Source organism: Macaca fascicularis, chromosome 18 (genome assembly GCF_037993035.2).
Source record: "Macaca fascicularis isolate 582-1 chromosome 18, T2T-MFA8v1.1".
NCBI classification, from domain to species: domain Eukaryota; kingdom Metazoa; phylum Chordata; class Mammalia; order Primates; family Cercopithecidae; genus Macaca; species Macaca fascicularis.
In genome coordinates, this window is record NC_088392.1 from 71,343,542 (window position 1) to 71,365,606 (window position 22,065).

General features: G+C 35.8%; 1 protein-coding gene and 1 long non-coding RNA gene across 5 annotated transcripts in view; both read left to right on the top strand.

The window, feature by feature from the left end:
• Positions 1-22,065, top strand: part of SMCHD1 (structural maintenance of chromosomes flexible hinge domain containing 1) — a 150,783-nt gene that overhangs the window by 71,101 nt on the left and 57,617 nt on the right. For 2 of the 4 annotated variants that reach the window (XM_005587086.5, XM_074022758.1), the window contains exons 23-30: positions 1,680-1,819; positions 2,502-2,636; positions 5,817-6,044; positions 12,282-12,430; positions 13,318-13,406; positions 14,544-14,662; positions 17,588-17,755; positions 21,342-21,467. In XM_005587086.5, coding sequence (XP_005587143.2) covers positions 1,680-1,819; positions 2,502-2,636; positions 5,817-6,044; positions 12,282-12,430; positions 13,318-13,406; positions 14,544-14,662; positions 17,588-17,755; positions 21,342-21,467 — 1,154 coding nt within the window. The remainder of the gene's footprint in view (positions 1-1,679; positions 1,820-2,501; positions 2,637-5,816; positions 6,045-12,281; positions 12,431-13,317; positions 13,407-14,543; positions 14,663-17,587; positions 17,756-21,341; positions 21,468-22,065) is intronic. The other 2 variants (XR_012427283.1, XM_045377732.3) reach the window with 2 other exon arrangements.
• LOC135968270 (uncharacterized) lies at positions 18,885-19,999 on the top strand. Its single transcript, XR_010582915.2, has 2 exons — positions 18,885-19,891; positions 19,944-19,999. It is a non-coding gene; the product is annotated as an uncharacterized lncRNA (long non-coding RNA).

The window sequence follows — 22,065 nt, forward strand, 5'->3', positions numbered from 1 at the left end:
CTATTTCTTGGAATATATCTATTAGGCTTTATTAGAGATGGGTCTGTTCTTTACATTTTGTTTATACAACTGTTACATATTTTAAGAAAAAATTTTAATGTTATTTTTATTAAGTTAATAACTTGAGAAAATGAAGTTGCATTAAAGTTACATGGGATAGAATATGCTGGGTAATTTGAGAGGCAGTCTATAGTAGAGGTTCTAAGTGCATTCTGGAGTCAGCCCTGCTGGGTTAGTGTCTAGGTAAACTCGTTCTATGCCTCAATTTCTTCTTGTGTAAAATGAGATAATATCTACTCCCTTGGGGTTGTTAGGAGTATTAAATGAGTTACTACAGGTAGTCCTTGCCTTGCACAGTTCTGTAGTACTCAATGGAGGACACAGTTCCAATACGCAAGAGTTTTCATTAACACCTACTGTACCAAGTAAGAACTGCCTGCACCTGTAAAACACAGCAATGTTTAGCATGTTAGTTTTAGCTCTGATATGAACAATACCACAATCATATCTGTGTGCATATGTGATCTTGTTACTGGTTGTAGGTAAAAAGAAACATATCAGCTATTTGCTTTCACAAATTCAAGTTGTTTGACATTTTCCTCCAGTGTGAATTGTTAAAGAATTTAGGTAGGTCCATTGGTGGAAGTACAAGAAAAAAATCATACGTATCAACAAACTCATTTATTTTAGAGGTTAGATTATTAAATAATAAGTATGGATTTGATTAGTATATTTCTCAGTAGCTAGATAGTTCTTTTTGAGGGGTATATAGGAAGTATCATGGTATAGTGATAAAAGTCAAGGAGTTTCAAATTACAAATCAGGATTTAAACCTATGTTTGCTACTTACTAGCCTGGTGACCTGGAAGAAATACTTAATTTATTTGAATCCCAGTTTCCTTCCCTGTAAAATGGGGATGATAATAGTAATATCTTCATTAAGATTATTGTGACGTTTATGTAAAAATAATCCTTAATAAAACTTAGCACAATACTTCATATATAGTAAATAAATGAATATTAACTAATATTAGTACAAAGTATAATAAATATTTTCAGTAATTCTCTCCATGTACTTGTGTTATCAGTATGTAGCATTAATTGAATTTTAAAATATCAGTGTTTATGGAACAAATCAGACTGGCTTACTGCAGAAATGTAAGCCTACTTTTCTTAATCTTAGAGGAAATTTGTGATGTTAATTGCTTATGACATCAGAGGTAGTGGACAATCTAACAAGTGAATGACCTGATCATGTCATTACAAGAACTAATTCTTTGAATGTCTAAAACATATAGTTACTTGTGCCGGAAAAATCATCATGTAAAATTGTTAAATAGTTTTAATAAGCCGTTATTTTTCTTTTTGAATACCTTTTCCCCAGTATCTTTTAAAGATTTTAGGTGATTTCTAATGTGAATTATCACTGTGTCGTACCTTGTGGAATAAAACTTAGCCTAGACACCAAGCATTTTATACAGTTGAGATAAGTCTTGTCATGTATTGAATCTATGCATTTTGGGATGAAACCGATTAAACATGGACATTGCCTGTATTTTTCTTTCTTGGCAATATTTATAAAATATTGAGTCTTTAATGCTAAAGTTGTTTCTTTTGCTATTTCAGTACTTCAGTCTTTGAAACCTGAATATGTATTTCATTGTATAATTTACTGTTAGGTCAGCCTCGTCGATTGAAAGTGAAACCTGATTCCGAAATTTTAGTTATAGAAAATGGAACAGCTTTCCCATTTCAGGTGGAAGTTTTAGATGAATCAGACAACATAACAGCACAACCAAAATTGATTGTTCATTGTAAGGTAAGCTTATTGGAAGATACTTCGATTATTATGAGTCCCTTATAGTAAGTGGCAGTGACTATTTTAGCCACTTAATAGTAAATCTTACATAGGATTTAAGTCTGAAATGATTATTCCATGGAGGGATTTGTGGGATCTTATTGCCAATAGTTTTTTTTTTTTTAATCATTCCTAAACCAATAAAGATGCCACCTGTGCCCAGTTTCATAAATTCGTGGATGAAGGTTTACTCACCTCTCCTTCCTTGACTCCATCCCTCTCATTTTATATGAATTATACATGAATAGAAAGACAAAAATGTCTTTCAAGATTGGGAATGGGCTGCTCTGCCTGTGGAATAGCCTTTATTCCTTTATTTTAGGGGAAAAAAAAATTGGGAATGATGCTTAAATGAAGGTAGGTAAAAGACCACAGAAAGAAAAGGAAAATCCAGTTAAGTAAAAAAGAAAAGGATTGTGATTGAGGAGGTTGGTTTTCCTTCCAAAACAGATAAATTTTACATCGTACAGTAGAAAATTACTGTTTTTGTTCAGTATTCAAGAGTTTTAGTGACTTTTACTTAGAATTTTCTTATTCATTGCCAGAAATAGTAGCTCTAGTGAATTATTTGAAACTTTGAACAATTATGGAATAATCAAATACATTTGATAGGGTCTTACATTATTTTGCATCCTTCAAATAGTTTTCAGGTGCTCCAAACCTTCCAGTCTATGTTGTAGATTGCAGTAGTTCCGGAACCAGTATTTTAACAGGATCTGCAATTCAAGTTCAGAATATTAAAAAAGACCAGATGCTTAAAGCAAGAATTGAAATACCTGTAAGTTATTATTGTTACTCATTGATACTGTATTGAGTCTTCATACAAATAGTCTTCAACTGCTTAATATACATGTTTTGCAAAATTGTTAACTTCTAAAAATGAGGTATTTGTGGTTCTTTCAGCCAAAGCAAAGCAAAGGCAATATGAAATGCTATAATGACTATTTTAACATTTGTGTCAAATATTAGTAATTGTCTTGATTTTTACAGTGTCTTTATTATAGTGTCTGAAACTATTACTGATTTATATTTCCCTAAAATAGTTTTCTTCTATTAAAATACATAATCTTATTCTTTTGCCTTTTTTTTTTTTTTTAAGAGTTAGGGTCTCATTCTGTTGTCTAGGTTGGAGTGCAGTGGCACAATCATGACTTACTGCAGCCTCCAACTCCTAAGCTCTAGTGATCCTCTCACCTCAGCCTCCCAAGTAACTGGGACTACAGACAAGGACCAATGCACCTGATTATTTATTTATTATTTATTTTTTGAGAAAGAGGGTCTTGCTGTGTTGCTCAGTCTGATCTCAAATTCCTGGCAACAGACAGTCTTCTCACCTTGGCCTCCCAAAGTGCTGAAGTTACAGGCGTGCACCACTGTGCCTAGCCCTTTTGCTTTTTATGGTTCTCATTTGTTTTAGAAAGTTTGGTAAATATCTCCATTTAAACCACCACAGAAGAACATATAAACCTTTAATTTGTGTATATAATTTTCTATACACACATAGCTTTTTATTTGTATTTTTACACAAAGGGATTTCTTTTTTTTGTTTGTTTTTTTGAGACAGAGTCTCACTCTTTCTCCCAGGCTGGAGTGCAGTGGCGCAATCTCGGCTCACTGCAAGCTCCCGCTCCCGGGTTCACGCTGTTTTCCTGCCTCAGCCTCCCAAGTAGCTGGGACTACAGGCACCTGCCACTACGCCCGGATAATTTTTTGTATTTTTAGTAGAGATGGGGTTTCACCGTGTTAGCCAGGATGGTCTTGATCTCCTGACCTCATAATCCACCCGCCTCGGCCTCCCAAAGTGCTGAGATTACAGGTGTGAGCCACTGCGCCTGGCCCACAAAGGGATTTCTATATCATGTGCCAGTAGGATACTTTTTATTGGCGATGCATCATGGCTGATAGCGAAGCCAGCATGGAGGCAGAAGCTGTAAACAGTCTAAGGTTGTGGAGTGGGATAACAAATACTTAAGTAAAACTTCTAAGGTTGCTGAGTACAGATACTTAAGTAAAATACTTAAATGTGATTTCTTAGTAATTGATAATGGTGATAGATAATCTAACTGGTTGATTAACTTATACTTTCCTACTAATTATACATCAGTTATTAACATAGCTTGAACCTCAAATGGATACAAGATGTCTTTTACTTTTTGAATTAGAATGAGGTGACTCTTCATTCCAGTTCTTTTTAAGCTGGTTATATTTGATAACCTTAAAGTATTTTTTATGCATTTTCTTTATGCAATAATATGGGCAACATACTTTTGAGCACACTTTCTTGCAAAAGATGACTATGAATTAGGGAGGAATCTGGACTTGGAGGCAAGAGCAGCAGGCATTAGGACTTATGTAAAAACTACAGACCAATCAGCAGAAGACCAAGAATTCACGTCAATTAAAACGAATGCCAACAGAAATCCTCTAATATGCAGTTAGAAAATGTTATCCAATGGCAGTAACTGAGTTTAGGAGTAAAGCAAATAAGATACAACAGAAGATGGTTGTGTGCCTGACATTCTGTGAGGTAGGAATTTTTAATATCACTCACATGGATAGTCTTCCATAAGTTAAATGGCTACAACTGGATGAGGAAGGAGACATGAGTTAGGTAAGATTATAAAGGTATTTTATGTTTAAACTTGTTTTAAATTTAGTGTATGCTGTTGAATAGACTAACTAGATTATGAAATAATAATGTAATATTTTAATTTTGTGTGCCTAAAATCAATTTATATAGCATAATCTAGGTCTTTTCTTTGATCTATAGAACACTGGTGTGCCAATAATAAATTGTAAATATGCCGATACATTGACCAGTTGTCTTTAGGGCGTCTAGAGTCCTTCTTTGGCTATAAACAACCTTGATCACTTACCCCAATGTGTTATGAATTGAAAAAATACTGAAAGCTTAATGTAATCTATTATCATTAAATAATATATTTTATGGTAGCTGTTTGTCTCTGATTTTTAGAAAGTTCTTAATTTCTTACATCTTTATTCTTATTCATAAATACTAACAGAGTATGAACATAATTAAAATTTCACAAGTTGGCAATACTTTTTTTTTTTTTTTTTTTTTTTGAGACGGAGTCTTGCTCTGTCACCCAAGCTGGAGTGCAGTGGCCGGATCTCAGCTCACTGCAAGCTCCGCCTCCCGGGTTTACGCCGTTCTCCTGCCTCAGCCTCCCGAGTAGCTGGGACTACAGGCGCCCGCCACCTCGCCCGGCTAGTTTTTTTGTATTTTTTAGTAGAGACGGGGTTTCACCGTGTTAGCCGGGATGGTCTCTCGATCTCCTGACCTCGTGATCCGCCCGTCTCGGCCTCCCAAAGTGCTGGGATTACAGGCTTGAGCCACTGCGCCCGGCCGTTGGCAATACTTTTAAAGAAACTTGGAAATAAGAGGAAGGGACCGGGTGTAGTGGCTGATGCCTGTAATCCCAGCACTTTGGAAGACCAAGGCTAGTGGATCACCTGAGGTCAAGAGTTTGAGACCAGCCTGGCCAACATGGTGAAACCCGTCTCTGCTGAAAATACAAAAATTAGCTGTGCGTGGTGGTGGTCGCCTGTAATCCCAGCTACTCTGGAGGCTGAGGCAGGAGAGTGGTTTGAACCCAGAAGGCAGAGGTTGCAGTGAGCCAAGATCGCGCCACTGCCCTCCAGCTGGGAGGCAAAGCAAGACTCTGTCTCAAAAATAAAAATAAAAAAATAAAAAAGAGGAAGGGAATCCTTTTAGTCCAAATATAATTGTTTTTGTTTCAAGAATGTGGCCACTGTCGTTTATAACCTGATGGTATAGCATACGGAATTATTAATAGTACAATGCCATCTTAATGACAAAACCTGTGAGTATAACAATGTATGAGATGGTCTTCCCTAATATTGAAAGTAAATTCTTCAGGAGTGTAAGATTTCAGTACAGATATCACTCAGTGTTTGTGTTTTCTTCTCTTCCTAGAGTTGTAAAGATGTGGCACCTGTGGAGAAGACTATTAAGTTACTTCCCAGTAGCCATGTTGCAAGACTACAAATATTCAGTGTGGAAGGACAAAAGGCAATTCAGATCAAACATCAGGATGAGGTTAATTGGATAGCAGGTGATATTATGCGTAATCTTATTTTTCAAATGTATGATGAAGGAGAAAGAGAAATCAATATAACATCCGCTTTAGCAGAAAAAATTAAAGTAAGTATCTCTAACAGATTGGTTATTTGTAAGAACTTTTTAAATTTTATGTTTGTAAGACTTTGAACAAGCTGTTTTGTGGGTAGTCTCTAAAAAAGAAAGTTGTCACAGACAAATTATACTATCATTTCAAATTCTAAGAAGAATAAGCTTTTTTCATGGAGTAGGTTGAAATGCGAATGATTCATGTGTGACAAAATTATACTTAGAAAAAAATGATTTTGACATTTAAAAATCTAGGTTTTGGCATTTTGTTTAGTTGTGCTCTTCCTGACTAGCTGTTTTTCTGCAATCGCAGTTAACATCACCACCTTGATAAAGCTAGCAATAAATTGGTAGCAGTTTTGAAAGCACTAAACAAAAGATCTGTTAAAGGCAAGCAGTGAAACAGTGTTGTTAACTACAGAGCCTCGATTTGGCCATTTAAATTACTGAAATTGGTATACCACTCTAAAAATATCCTTAGAAAAGAGTTTTGTTGGTCCTCATGAACCTGCTGTCATCTAAATATGACATTTGTACCTTGATAGGGTTGAATCTACATGTTGAAACTTAATACCTCACTGAACAAGGACCCAAATCAAAATGTTAAGAGTCTTATTACATAAAGTAGACAGCTTTTTCGCATTCCCTTTATGGTTGACTGAAATAATAGTGGACAGTCTATGCTTGCTTCTTTCAAAGTTCAGTTTGTTCTTCTATAATGAGACACATGCATTCTTCAAAATCACTCTGCTGTGCAAAATTGTGCAATAAAAAAATCACAGGACTTATGAGGGAAAATGGAAACTAGAGGCACAATACTCAAACTTTCTCAGCAACCCATTAAGAGAACCTAATAAAATAGTGGCAAAAACAATAATGATAATACGTGTTAAATGTTAAGAACTACATAAATACTATAATAATATGGCAGTTTACCTAGCTTAATGAAGTCTTAGGAATGATTGCAGCTTTTGAGTTACTGTAAAGTGGTGGAAGGAAGGTTGTCTGAAAGTGAGGGGAAGTTGTTTTAACAGTCTGTGGATGAGCATGGCTCATTAACACATAGTCAACTGAGGTGACTGATAGGTGTTTGAGGTGCAACATTTTTTGTGTTCCCACTTGGTTGGTTCAGCTGCGCAGTTTTCTGTGTTGACCTAGTTTTTTCAAAGATGAAATCGTACCTAAGCAAAAGTAAAATTTGCCTTATGCTTAAATTGTTTACTGATAATTGTATTGGAACAAATTTGCATTTTCAAAGTAAACATGATTGTATTGGAACAAATTTGCATTTTCAAAGTAAACATTGTAACAGAACTTACTGTACTTTTTTCCCCTTGACGTCTATGGAGATAAAATTCCCAAGTGTGGAAAAAGAATTTACCAAAATTCCAGGCTTTTTGAGGTAGTTAGAAATAAGCATTCCTCCATGTCTGGAGAGCTGACATTCATAGACTCTTAGTAAGGAGTCCCAGTTAACCAAATTTTTGGAGAGTTAACATTGTTTGGCAATTGCTCTTTCAGACTGGTATACACCATACCCATCCTGTGTTTCCAAACATAAGATCTGGTAATTCAAAAGGATTATTTAGCATGGGTTCAACTGACATGAGTTTTAAAATCTTATTTGGAACAATGCTTGTTCTAGCCAGCTTTTTTCCCCTTCGTAATGAGGGAAGAGAGAATTGAGATAGAAATAATTCTGATTCCTCTTGGAAAGGAGGTAACCATTTTATCTCTATAAGCAGATTTGAAGGTAAGTAGTGGTTTAATAGTGGTGCCAGGGATGTGGCTTCTGAGCTATTTCCTTCTTTCTCACAATCATGCTTCCACTTCCTTGTTTCTTAAGAAGTTTAAGAAAAACATTGAGTGGAGAGCCTCTCCCTGTCATACCTTCTCTAAGGTTGTTGCCTGCATTTGACACATTGTGCCTCTAATTTGGTAATTATGTATGTCTATGCACTTCTTCATTGACAGTAAAAGATAGTGAATACTCCTTTTTTCTTAAGTTGAATGTACAGCCTTTACAGTGGTTTTGTGGTGTTGAGAGAATTAAGCCAAGATAGAGGGAATTCAGCCTGAACTGAGCTGGGGAATCTGTTCAGAGGGGTACACAGCCAGGGTGAGTGAGGAAAGCCTTTTATCTTTTTTGTGGAACTCCTTCTTATTTTCCTCTTTTTTTTTTTTTTAATACAGTAAAGAACAGAGACTAAAGATGGTTTTAAAAGATAAAAAGGTAACTAAAAACATTAGAGCAGCATAAACTAGGAAACAGAATATTAGTGATTTTCATTAAAAAGTTAATTTACCACGGGCCAGGCGCGGTGGCTCACGCCTGTAATCCCAACACTTTGAGAGGCCGAGGCAGGTGAATCACGAGGTTGAGAGTTCACGACCAGCCTGGCCAAGATGGTGAAACCCCATCTTTACTAAAAAAAATACAAAAATTAGCCAGGTGTGGTGGCGGGCACCTGTAATCCCAGCTACTCAGGAGGTTGAGAGAGAGAATTGCTTGAACCCGAGAGTCAGAGGTTGCATGAGCTGAGATCGCGCCACTGCACTCCAGCCTGGGCGACAGAGCGAGACTCGTCTCAAAAAAAAAAAAGTTAAATCACCACAATCAAGTAGGCTTTATTTTTGAGATTCAAGGTTGGTTCAACATACACAAATAAATAAGTGTGATTTGCCACATAATTTGCCACATAATTTGCCATATGATTTAATATGGTTTCAATAGATGCAGAAAATGCTTTTGATAAAATCCAACATCCCTTAGTGATAAAAGCCATCACTAGATACTGAAGAATACACCTCAAGATAATGAGAGCCATCCATGACAAACCCACAGCCAACATCATACCAAACAGGCAAAAGCTGGAACCATTCCCCTTGAGAACTGGAACAAGACAAGGATGCCTGCTCTTACCAATTCTATTCAACATAGTACTGGAAGTTCTACCCAGAGCAATCAGGCAAGAGAAAAATAAAAGGTATCCAAATAGGAAAATAAGTCAAACTCTCTCTTCGTTGTAGAGGTGATTCTATACCTAGAAAACACCAAAGACTCTGCCAAAAACCTCCTGGAGCTGATAAACAACTTCAGTAGGGTTTCAGAATGCAAAATTAGTGTACAAAACTAGTAGCATTTCTGTATATCAGTAACTTTTTTTTTTTTTTTTTTTTTTTTTTTTTTTGAGACGGAGTCTGGCTCTGTCGCCCAGGCTGGAGTGCAGTGGCGCGATCTCGGCTCACTGCAAGCTCCGCCTCCCGGGTTCACGCCATTCTCCTGCCTCAGCCTCCCGAGTAGCTGGGACTACAGGCGCCCACAACCGCGCCCGGCTAATTTTTTGTATTTTTAGTAGAGACGGGGTTTCACCGTGGTCTCGATCTCCTGACCTTGTGATCCGCCCGCCTCGGCCTCCCAAAGTGCTGGGATTACAGGCGTGAGCCACCGCGCCCGGCCTGTATATCAGTAACTTTTAAGCTGAAAGCCAAATCAGTCCCATTTATGGTAGCCACAAAAAATGCAAAATGCCTAGGAATACATCTAGCCAGGGAAGTGAAAGATCTCTACAAGGAGAACTGCAACACTACTGAAAGAAATCGTAGATAATACCCACAAGAAGGGAAAAACATTTCATGCTCATGAGTCAGAAGAACTAGTATGATTCAAGTGACCATACCGCCCAAAGGAATCTACAGATTCAGTGTTGTTCGTATCAAACTACTGTCATTTTTCACAGAATTGGAAAAAAGCTATTATAAATTTCGTATGGAACTAAAAAAGGGCTCAAAGCAATCCTAAGCAAAAATAACAAAATGAGAGGCATCACACTACCCGTCTTCAAACTGTACTACAGAGCTACAGTAACCAAAACAGCATGCTACTGGTACAAAAACAAATACATAGACCAACGGAGGAGGTTGGAGAACCCAGAAATAAACCTGTACACGTAGAGCTATCTGATCTTTGACAAAGGTGACAATAACAAGCAATGGGAAAGGACTCCCTATTCAAAAAATTGTGCCGGGATAACTGGCTAGCCATATGCAGAAGAATGAAACTGGATCCCTACCTTTTGCCTTATACAAAAATTAACTCAAGGTGGATTAAAGACTTAAATATAAGATTTCAAACCATAAAAATTCTAGAAGAAAACCTAGGAAATAGCCATTCTGGACGTCGGCCCTGATGAAGAATTTATGACCAAGTCCCCAAAAGCAGTTACAACACAAACAAAAGTTGACAAGTGGGCCCTAATCAAAATAAAGAGCTGCACAGCAAAAGAAACTACCAACAGAGTAAACAGACAGACTACAGAATGGGAAAAAATATTAACAAGCTATATATTCTAAAAAGGTCTAATATCCAGAATCTATAAGGAACTTTAACAAGCAAAAAACAACCCCATTTAAAAAATGGGCAAAGGATATGAACAGATAACTTGTTAAGAGAATACATACATGTGGGTCAGCAAATATATGAAAAAAATGCTCAACATCATAATCAGAGAGAAATGCAAATCAAAAGCTATGAGATACCATCTCACACCAGTCAGAATGACTATATTTAAAAATAGCAGACATTAAAAAATAACAGATGTTGGCAAGGTTGTGGAGAAGAAGGAATACTTATGCACTGTTGGTGCGACTGTAAATTAGTTCAGCCACTGTGGAGAGCAGTTTGGAGATTTCTCAACCTTAAATAGAACTACCATTTGAACCAGTGATACCATTACTATATATATACCCAAAGGAAAAGATACCATTTCACCAAATATACATGCAGTCTCTGTTTATCTCAGCACTATTCACAACAACAAAGACATAGGTGCCTATCAGTAGTGGACTGGATAAAGAAAATAAGGATAAAGAAAATACACCACAGAATACTACACAGCCATAAAAAAGAACAAAATCATGTCCTTTGCAGCAACATGGATGCAGCTGGAGGCCATTATCTTAAGTGAATTAATACAGGAACAGGAACCCAAATACTGAATGGTCTCATAAGTGGGAGCTAAACGTTAAATACCCATGGAAAATATAGGAACAGTAGACACTGGAGATTCCAAAAGAGGGGAGGGTAGTAGAGGAGCAAGGGTTGAAAAACTACCTATTGGGTACTATGCTCATTACCTGGGCGATGGGATAACTCATAGACCAAACCTCAGCAACATGCAATTTACCCATGTAACAAACCTGTATATGTACCCACTGAACCTAAAAGTAGAGGAAAAATAAAGTGTAAATTAGATTTTTTTTTAAAAAAAAAAGATTGTTAGTGATTTTAAGGCCAGGTATGGTGGCTCACACATGTAATCCTAGCACTTTGGAAGGCTGAGGTGGGAGCATTGTTGGAGGCTAGGAGTTTAAGACCAGCATGGGCAACATAGTGAGACCCCTTCTTAACAAAAACTTAGGCAGACCTGGTGGTGCATGCCTGTAGTCTCAGGTACTCAGGAGACTGGGGCAGGAGCATTGCTTGAGCCCAGCAATTGGAGGCTCCAGTGAGCTGTGATCATGCCATTGCACTCCAACCTGGGCTACAGAGCGAGACCTTGTCTATAAAATCTAAAAGTAAAAATAGAATATGAGTGATTTTAAAATCAACTACAGAAGTCTAAAAGTAGAGAGAAAGTTGAGGTCAGAATTCTTAAATAGAAAGTATTGGAAGTTTAAAAGTAAGGACAGAGTAGAGCAAACAACTTGAAAAAGTATGGATTAAATGACAAAATATGGAATGTAAGAGGTGTAAATTAATACAGAACTGAAAGCACCCAAGAAGAGATTAAGGCCAAAGTATGTCCAGAAAGTTAGATAAAACTTTTTTTTTCTCACCTTGCTGAGTAAGAATAAGGTCCACCTAGATCTCATTCAGAGCCTTCCCATAAATAGGATTCTTTTCAAAAAATAATTGAATATTGCTTTTCAGAATTACATGATCTGATTTATATGTTACTTTTAAACGATAATGGCCACAGTGATACTTTTCTGGCAAAGCACTGAAGAAATGACTTAAGAATTTTTATTTTGTCTCACTAAAAAACAGGGCAACATTAACAACAGAGACAAAGAGGATGCCTCTGTATCATAGTAGTATATGAACCACACCATTTCTGACCATAAAGAGACTTTTTTCTTGGAGGTGAAGAAGATGGATTATAATGTAGTTTTAAGAGTAAGATAAGTGGCAGTAGGAGAACATTAGACAGACTAAGCTTTATTATTCTTAAATATATCATTTTCTTCTAGGTTAATTGGACTCCTGAGATTAACAAAGAGCACTTGCTACAGGGTCTTCTTCCTGATGTGCAAGTACCAACATCTGTAAAAGATATGCGCTATTGCCAGGTTTCTTTCCAAGATGATCATGTGTCTTTGGAAAGTGCATTTACAGTAAGGTTTGTGGACTCATTATATTTTGCAGCCTGTGGCAACAAAATACTTTCCTCCATTGCACATATATGAAAGTTGTTTTTAATGTAAAAATACTACAGTTTCAATGAAATATGATAGATTGTCTTTGGAATAAAGTATCATTGGTGATAGCGATTAATTTTTGTTATCACTATAACCTTGCACTGAATTGACCTTCTAGTATCTGGAACCTTTATTAAAGGAAAGTTTAGTGCCAGCAACAGTGAAAACACCTGCAAAATGACAAAGACATGAAAAATTCAAAAGATACAGTGTGATCAGTCAGTGTTGTTCAGAAGGAAAAATTCTTTCATTGCTTAGTGAGAATTTTTAAAGCTGAGAGTCCCACCAGAGTTAATATGTAGAACTTATATTGAAGGGACAGAATTAAGTGAATGTGTAAAAAAAACCTTTTACACTGGTCTATCAATTTCTTGGCCACCTCTTTTCCAATAACCTCTTGGACTTTAATTCTTCTACCCATTTCTATACTTTTCCCAACACTTAGGATAGTTCTGTTTTTGAGATAGAATTTTCAAATGTGCTGCATTCTGACCGTGATGACATCACTCAGTGAGTTATTAACTCGTCTGTTTTCTTGTCATAATTTCCTCTTAATCCAGCATTAATACTGTGACTTAACATGTCTGTAAGTTTTTGGTCTGTATTCTCTACTATCTTTGCAAAGTATCTTTTTCCTATTTTCTTTTGGGTTAATAGCAGATTATATAAATTAAACAGTTATTTGAAGGGGTGTTATTATATTTGAGTTATTGGATATGAACATTATATATGTGTTATTCTGTAGCATGTTGGAACTACTTCAATTAATGGTCTAACTAAAGACTTCTAACTTGTTAAACAATTTCAGACCACTTCCTGATGAACCTAAACATCTAAAATGTGAGATGAAAGGAGGAAAAACCGTACAGATTGGCCAAGAGCTTCAAGGAGAAGTAGGTTAGTATGGCTTGCTTTAAAAACAACAAAAAAACTGATGTTTCCTTCTATGGATGTTTTAGATACATAATCTGAAAGGAAAGCTTTTGGGTTCATATAATGTTATTGGTTTAAAATCTATTGTCAGACAAGATTGAAGTATTTTCATTACGTTTGCCCAGGCTGACATAGCTTTGAAATCAGTGTGACAAACATATTTTGTTGAAAAAAATCTTGCCTTTTGTTAGAAGTAATAATATTACTAATTAGAAGTTAATAAGAAAAGTATAAAATAAGCTTGGCATGGTACACATGCCTGTGGTCCCAGCTACCCAGGAGGCTGAGGCGAGAGGATTGCCTGAACCAAGGGGTTTCAGGCCAGCCTGGACAAAATAGTGATACTATACTCCTAAAAAAATTCTTTTTAAGTTCTGGGGTACATGTACAGAACGTGCAGGTTTGTTACGTAGGTATACACGTGCCATGGTGGTTTGCAGCACCCATCAACCCGTCATCTACATTAGGTATTTCTCTTAAGTGCTATCCCTCCCCTAGCCCCTACTCCCCGACAGGCCCTGCTGTGTAATGTTCGCCTCCCCGTGTCCATGTGTTCTCATTGTTCAACTCGCACTTAAGAGTGAGAACATGCGGTGTTTGGTTTTCTGTTGCTGTGTTAGTTTGCTGAGAATGATGGTTTCCAGCTTCATCCATGTCCCTGCAAAGAGTATGAACTCATCATTTTTTATGGCTGCATAGTATTCCATGGTGTATTTGTGCCACATTTTCTTTATCCAGCCTGTCATTGATGGGCATTTGGATTAAAAAATTCTTTTTTAAACATGAAAGTATAACGTACATGTATGAATGGATTCCTATGTATTTTTTCTTATGTCTAGAAAATTACATTAAAATATTATCTTCAAATTTTCATGGTAAAAAATCTGATTAACATTAGCATCGTGTTAAATGTAGTTGAGAATATACTTATGTAAATCTTTATTTTATAATGAATTTAAAAAATGAGTATAATTGTTTTATTACCAAAAATTAGTAAGAGAACAAAGAGTAAGTTTCTAAGCATGTTTTTATAAAGTATATTGTAGATATTTATATCTTCTATTAAAAGATAATACTAAAATAAAACTTCCCCTTTTTTAGTTATAATAATTACGGATCAGTACGGAAATCAGATTCAAGCATTTTCACCAAGTTCTTTATCTTCTTTGTCAATTGCTGGGGTTGGACTTGATAGCTCAAATTTGAAAACAACCTTTCAGGTATGGTTACTTTCTATACCATGTTGGTTTGATTCATTCTATTGTTATATGTGTAACAAAAAGTTTGGGAAAAACTAGTATAACAAAAAAGTTTGATTTTAGTTTTTAAATTGAAAAGTCATAAAAGGCACTTAAAAATCTTATAATGAAAAAGTTTGAACATACGCAGAAATAAACATAGAATGGGTATTTCTTGTGTTCCCATCATCTTCAACAGTCATCATTCTCCCCATACCATATCATTTTGAAGCAAATTCCGGACATCATACCATTTTATCCATAAAGATTGTGGTGTATAGATTTTTTTGATAGCTTTTCATAGCAGCTATTTAAATAAAATTTCTTGGTGTTTAAACCCTGTATTAACAGGATGCTGAGAGAAAAAATCATTATAAAGGTTTGCAACTGTGCACTTAATTCAGGTTAGCTTAAAAAATAAAAACTCTGGTGGAATTCTTTCAGTTTAAAACAAACAAGCATGCTGTAGTCTGCTTGGAGAGGTAGAGACAGCTTTAGCGAAAAGGACATGGTGGAGTTGGGTCTTAAGGAACCTGCCAGTCCACAGTGGGTGAGAGAGAAGATCTCTCAGGTCAAAGGGAAGTTAAATTCATTTAGATCATTGAATGCTTTTTTAAACTTTTCCTCTTTGAGTCTCTATTACACTTTTTCTTAACAGGGGCAGTCACAAAAATAACTTCCATGTTTCCCTTCTAACTAGCGTTTCTGTCTCCAATAATCTGTTCTGCTCTTTTCTAATGTTGAGAGCATCATTTTCACTACTGAGGAACTTTGAATATTTTGTTCCCTCCACAATAAAATGTGCTCTTTGACTTTTAGGTTCTTCCATTTTCTAGCTTCACGCTACAGGTAGATGAAATCAGAAAATAAATGTGCTCCTGTGGTTATGAATAAACAATCCCTGCTTCCTATCATTCTGTGCAGAGGCTCCTAATTGTTCCTAAATTATAACCCATCTTCCTACATCTTCAGTTATTCTACTAGATCCGTCCCACCAGCATGTAAACATGCTGGAATGTCACTCATCTTAAACAAACAAAAGGAAAAATCCCTCCAGAAAAACCAGCAAAGCTTCATTTGGCTCTGTATTCCTGTCCATCTACTGCCCTCCTCCATTTTATAGTAAAACTCCTTGGAAGAGTTGTATGTTTTCACATCCTTTTCTGTCATTCTGTAGCAAGCCACTTTCATCATGTTTTTCTGCTCTGTTCTACCTGACCAAATCCAGGGGTCAATTTTCAGTTCTCATGCTACCCATTAGACCTATCAGCGTGTTACATTCTACTGCATTTGAAATCAGTTGCCTTAGTATGGCCTGTAATACCTACAGTATTCCACCCTACCATAATCTCACCCCTTTCTCTCTCCATAGCTCTTTACTCTCCAGCCAAGTGGACTTTTTTTCTACTTCTGTTGTTCTGTAATTGATGTATACCATCTTGGCCCATTTTCGGAATTGTATATTTAATTCTGTTTGTACCCATCTACAATTTGTAAATGCAATTTCATTTTCAAGATTTGAAATAAAACCAGAACAAATTCCAACATGACTTTAAAAAAGAAATCACCCCTTCAGAAGGGCTTTTGGTTCAGAAGGGCTATCAAATTTGGAACCCTAAGATAGACTTTACATATTTTGAACTTCAGTACATTTTACTAAGGAATATCTATTTAATTTGTTTTCTGAATATTGAAAAATTCTTCTGTGCTTATTGAGCTTTTAGGAGAAATTAATTTTGATTATTTTGCAGTGACTTTTTACATAAAATGTTCTGTTCTACAGATCATTGAGAACATAAAACATGAAGTTTTCTCTCTGATTTATTTATTTATTTTTTTTGAGACAGGATCTCACTCTTTTGCCCGGGCTGGAGCGCAGTGCAATGTTGTGAATATGGCTCACTGTAGCTTCGACCTCCTGGGTTCAAGTGATCCCACCAGAGCCTCCCAACTAGCTGGGACTATAGACGCTTGCCACTTCACCTGGCTAATCTTAAAATTTTTTGTAGAGATGGGGTCTTACTCTGTTGCCCAGGCTGGTCGTGAACTCCTGGGCTCAAGGGATCCTTCCGCCTAGGCCTTGTAAAGTGCTGGGATTATATAGTCAGGAGCCACTGTGCCTGGCCTGATTTTAAAATTTTGATGAAATATTGTTACAGCAGCCCAGAAACAAAAGCAAAATTTTGATGAAGCAGATTTGTACCTAGTAGAAATTTAAGATGACTGAATCTTCAAGGGTCACCGTTAAAATATGAATACTATAGCACTCATGCCAGTGTGGAATCATTCAGTCATATTGCAGAGATTATAGGCTAGTTTCATTGATTCTCATTAATATGACATGTTAGGCATTGTTCTAAGTAATAGAGATTGAGTAGTGACAAATCAAAGCTCCTGCCCTTGTGGAAATCATCTTGTCATGGAGAGGACATGCAATAGATGAGAAATAAGAGGTAAGAAAAATGAAGTAAGGAAGGGGATAGATAGTATGCCAATAAGTAAGGTGATCAGGGAAGAGCCTCTTATTAAGGTTTCATATACAAAAATCTAAAGAAAAACAATGTGTATATCTGGTAAGTAATGTTGCAAACAGAGGGAAAAAAAAGTATAAAAGCTGTTCAGGTAGCAGAAAGGAGAAAGTACAAGGAAGAGGGAAATTAAGAAAAGATAAAGAGACATAGCCAGAACCTTTTGGATCCCCTACCCCTTGAAAGAAGAAATTCAATCTCTCCTCTCTTGAAAATAAAATTTATGACATGCCATTATTGCATAGGTACAATTTATTTTCTGTCCTTTTACCAAGAAACACATCTGTATGCCCATGGGTTAATGACAAAACATTTTATTTTGTTTTTCTGAAAACTAAGTGATATCCCCTGTCTTTCTCAATGTACTTTTCCTCACTAGGAAAACACACAGAGTATAAGTGTAAGAGGCATCAAATTTATTCCAGGTCCTCCTGGAAATAAGGATCTTTGTTTTACTTGGCACGAGTTTTCTGACTTTATTCGAGTGCAACTAATTTCTGGACCTCCTGCTAAACTTCTTCTTATAGACTGGCCAGAACTGAAGGAGGTAAGTCACTTCATGTCTTCACTGAAAGAATTTAATATTACATGGCCTATTACTTTCAGATTGTCAGTGGATCAGAACAGATATATTTTGTTGCTGAAGTAACAACTAACAGTTAACAGTAAAAATAACAAAAGAGCAAGGTAATGTGAGTCTTAATACTTTGCTATTTGATTCATCATTGTGTCCTCATTTGTTAAAAATGAGTGTAATAATTCAGATCTTAAAAACTACAGAGAATTTCAAACATGCATAAAAATAAAAAGAATAGTGTAGCGAACTCCCACGTGCCAGTTACCTAGTTTCTACAGTTACTTATTTTTGCCAATTTTGTTCTTTGTTCTCTTATACTAATCTAATAACTTTTTGTTGGAGTTTTAAAAAGCATATCTCAGACATCAAGTCATACCCATAAAAACTTCAGTATGACTTCCTCTGCAAGTACTTAAATTTTAAACACTAATTTTGTAAATGTCTGCCAAATCCTTTGATTTTTTTTTTTTTAACTGAAATTTTAGAATTCTAATTTGATGGACAAAAATTGTACATATTTATTGTGTACAACATATTTTGAAATATATATACATTGTGGAATGGGTAAATCAAGCTAATTAACACACATATTACTTCACATTTTTTTGTGGTGAAAACATTTGAAATCTATTAGCAATTTTGAAGAATACAATATACTATTAACTATAATCATCATCATACAATTGATCTTTTGAACTTAATACCCCTATCTAACTGAAATTTTGTATCCTTTGATGGAATTCTAGTTTTAAAATGTCCAGATTCTGGCATTTGCTTGTGAAATAGCAGGGCTTTAACGGTTTTTTTTGTTTTGTTTTGTTTTGAAACAGTTTCTCTTGTTACCCAGGCTGGAGTGTGGAGTGCATTGGCACAATCTTGGCTCACTGCAACTTCCACCTCCTGGGTTCAAGCGATTATCCTGCCTCAGCCTCCCGAGTAGCTGGGATTACAGGCATGTGCCACCATGCCCGGCTAATTTTGTATTTTTAGTAAAGATAGAATTTCACCATGTTGTCCATGGTTGGTCTCAAACTTCTGACCTCAGGCAGTATGTCCACTTTGGCCTCCCGAAGTGCTGGGATTACAGGCATGAGCCACCGCACCCAGCCAGGACTTTAACTGTTGATGTGATAGCTAACTTTGAAAAAATTTTTATTTAAAAAAATTTAAAAAATTATTTATTTTTAATAGAGACAGGATTTCACCATGTTGACCAAGCTGATCTTGAGCTCCTGGGCCCAAGCGATTCTTCTGCCTCATTCTCCCAAAGATCTGAGATTACAGGTGTGAACCACCGTTCCCAGCCCACATTTTCTGTAAAAGAAAATGAACTCACACAATCATGGTAGTAGGTGAATTTATCTTAGTAAAGGGGCAGGTCATCTAAGAAAGGTTAACATGGTCATGCCTTAGTTTGAGATTGCTCTTTTTCACTTGTGAGTTTAAAAAGCAGATAAACTGGTTATGACAGTGTGCTTTATAAAACACAGTTTTTAAAATAATAATGTGTTGACTAAAGGGTTTTACTGAAAAGCCAGTGCATTTTTTTTTTCTGGGAGCACTTACAAAACATAAATTAACCCACTTTTTATACCTATTGATGCCAATAAGGGATTTGTTGATTGACTATTACCTGGAACAGTTATGTGAAATAGTTTTGAGGTGGAAAAAACTGGACATGTTTGTCTTATATCGTTTTGGGGGATAAATATAAAAAAATAATGATGGCTGTTGGCTCAAAAATTTGTAGGAGTTATTTATAGATCCATAATAATCCAGAAACTTAAAACATAAACTAATACATCAGTCCGTTGAGATATGGTTATATGTAGATGAGGCTAGAAAAATGATTATTTGATATCTAATTTTTCTAAGTTTTCTAATTGCTGACCCATTTTCTCCCCGATAGGATCTGTTCAGAGAGGAGGAACTGATATAATATATAAACATGATGAATAGAAAAATATATGGGTGTTAATAAATACATATATTATTCTTTATAAATGAGGGAGCTGGCCAGGTGCAGTGGCTCATGCCTTGTAATCCCAGCACTTTGGGAGACCAAGGTGGAAGAATTGCTTGAGCCCAGGAGTTAAAAAGTACCAGGTGGGGCAACATAGTGAGAATTTGTCTCAGTAAAAAGGTAAAAAAGTACCAGGTGGGGCAACATAGTGAGAATTTGTCTCAGTAAAAAGGTAAAAAAAAAAAAAAAAAGGTAAGTAAATGAGGAAACTGAAATGCTGAAATATTAACATTCCAGTATTAAAAAGTGACATTAAATGTGATATTAAAATGCTTATGAACCTTTTTTTTCAGAAATTTGCTTTTTCTATTTTCTAGAAAACATTATTATTAGCCATTTGGGCTGCAAGTCATTTACTTAAAGATAACCTTTAAAAGTAGCTAGGAGTCCTTTAAAAACTTAGACTGTCCTTTAAAGGTAGTTTTGGTAAACAGTTACTTGATTAGGAATGAAATACTGTATGTTTACATTTGGAAACTCAGCAGTTTTCAAAATTCAAGCTTTCTGTAAACTTTGGCAGAGGGAACAAGGCTGTAGCTGTGTAAACTTTATGGTAGAGGGACACAACTAAACCAATCTCAAGTGTCTTTGGTTTTTTCATAATGTCCTATCCATAGCAGAATGTTAATTTTTCTTTCCATTTTCAGCAGCCTTTTCCGGTAATCTGGTAACCAACTACCTCAGTTAAGAGTAGGGGATAGAGGAAGCAGAAGGAACATTCTTGTTAGAGGAGAGGTGATAAATCAGTTTTTTGTTGTTGTTGTTCTTTAGTTCCCTTCCATGTTTTGTAAACTTTTAAAATATTGACCCAGAGGATTGGGCTTTTGTCAGGTATCTTGTTTAACAGTTTCCTTTGATGTGCCCAATGTTAATAGGTCAGTAAGCAGATTTCTGGAATTATACAGCCTTACATATTAGCTAGGGAAAAAGCAAGAAGCATTTTAAGTCAACAAGACAGTGTAGATCATCAGTGAATAGTCCTATTTAACCAAGGGCTAGAAAGCCATGTTACTACTTTTAATGCACAATGGCAAGAGAGCTGAACATTAACTGAAGGAGAAGCTAAACTAGAGATTACCAATGCTAAATCTGAGAACCAAAGATAGGTTTCCATTTCTGTTGAACACATTCTAGTACTTACATAGCATTTGCATTGTGTTAGATGTTATAAGTAATCTAAAGATGATTTCAGGTGTACGCTTAGGTTATATGCAAATACTATGCAATTTTATATAAAAAAGTTGAATATCTGCAGCTTTTGGTATCCACTAGGGGTCTAGAACCAATCTCCTGTGGATACTGAGGGAAGACTGTAATGTCAGGTGTTGCTTTACCTTTTTTCAGATCATTTATCATTTCGGTAAGAGGGTCACACAATTTAGTTGACTTTCAAAAGTTTGTTTTCATTGACCAAAGAAGCCATTTGCGAATAGAACAGAGATAAATTAAGTGATCGTTACACAATTATACAAGTAATTGCATTGTTTGGCCCATATATTTTAGTGTTTCTTAAAATATTTCTATTCTTTTCAGTGCATTCCAGTGATTAATGGAAGAGATTTACAGAACCCTATTATTGTTCAACTTTGTGATCAGTGGGATAATCCAGCACCGGTACAACATGTTAAAATAAGTCTTACAAAAGCTAGCAATTTAAAGGTAAGTTTTAAACTTCCTTACATCTTCATTTAAAATTCTGGATTTCATTTTCATGATAGTATCTTTAGCTGTCATATTGCTTCTTTTTTAAAAAATATATTTTACATAATCTTTATTATTACTTAGCATAAATAAACCTCAAAAAAATTTTAAATTATTTTGAGGAAGTAGAATTTATATCTTACAATAGTACAACAAGGGGCCAACATTGTACAGTTATGACTGTTTTAATGTTTCTTATATAGTAAGATTTGCATTTCAGATTAGGATGAATAAATAGATAATTAACACTGACAAAGTGAATGAAGACAGATACCACAGGGACCCACAGAATGGATTAAGGAACAGACATTATTGGGGAAACATACATGGTGAGGCTAAACAAAAAGAGTCATGCAGGTACCTATCCTCTACTTATAGAGAGCTACCAGATCCTGGGCAGAGCTGCTAGAACATGCTGGTATATTCTAGGGTGAGGCTCCTGCCCTCTGTGGTTCTTCTTATGGGGCAAGTATGAACATGGTCTTATAAAGGTGAGGAACAGTCTTGACTACCAGAAAGTTCAAGATTAGGTATCAGTTATTCCCATGAGTATTGA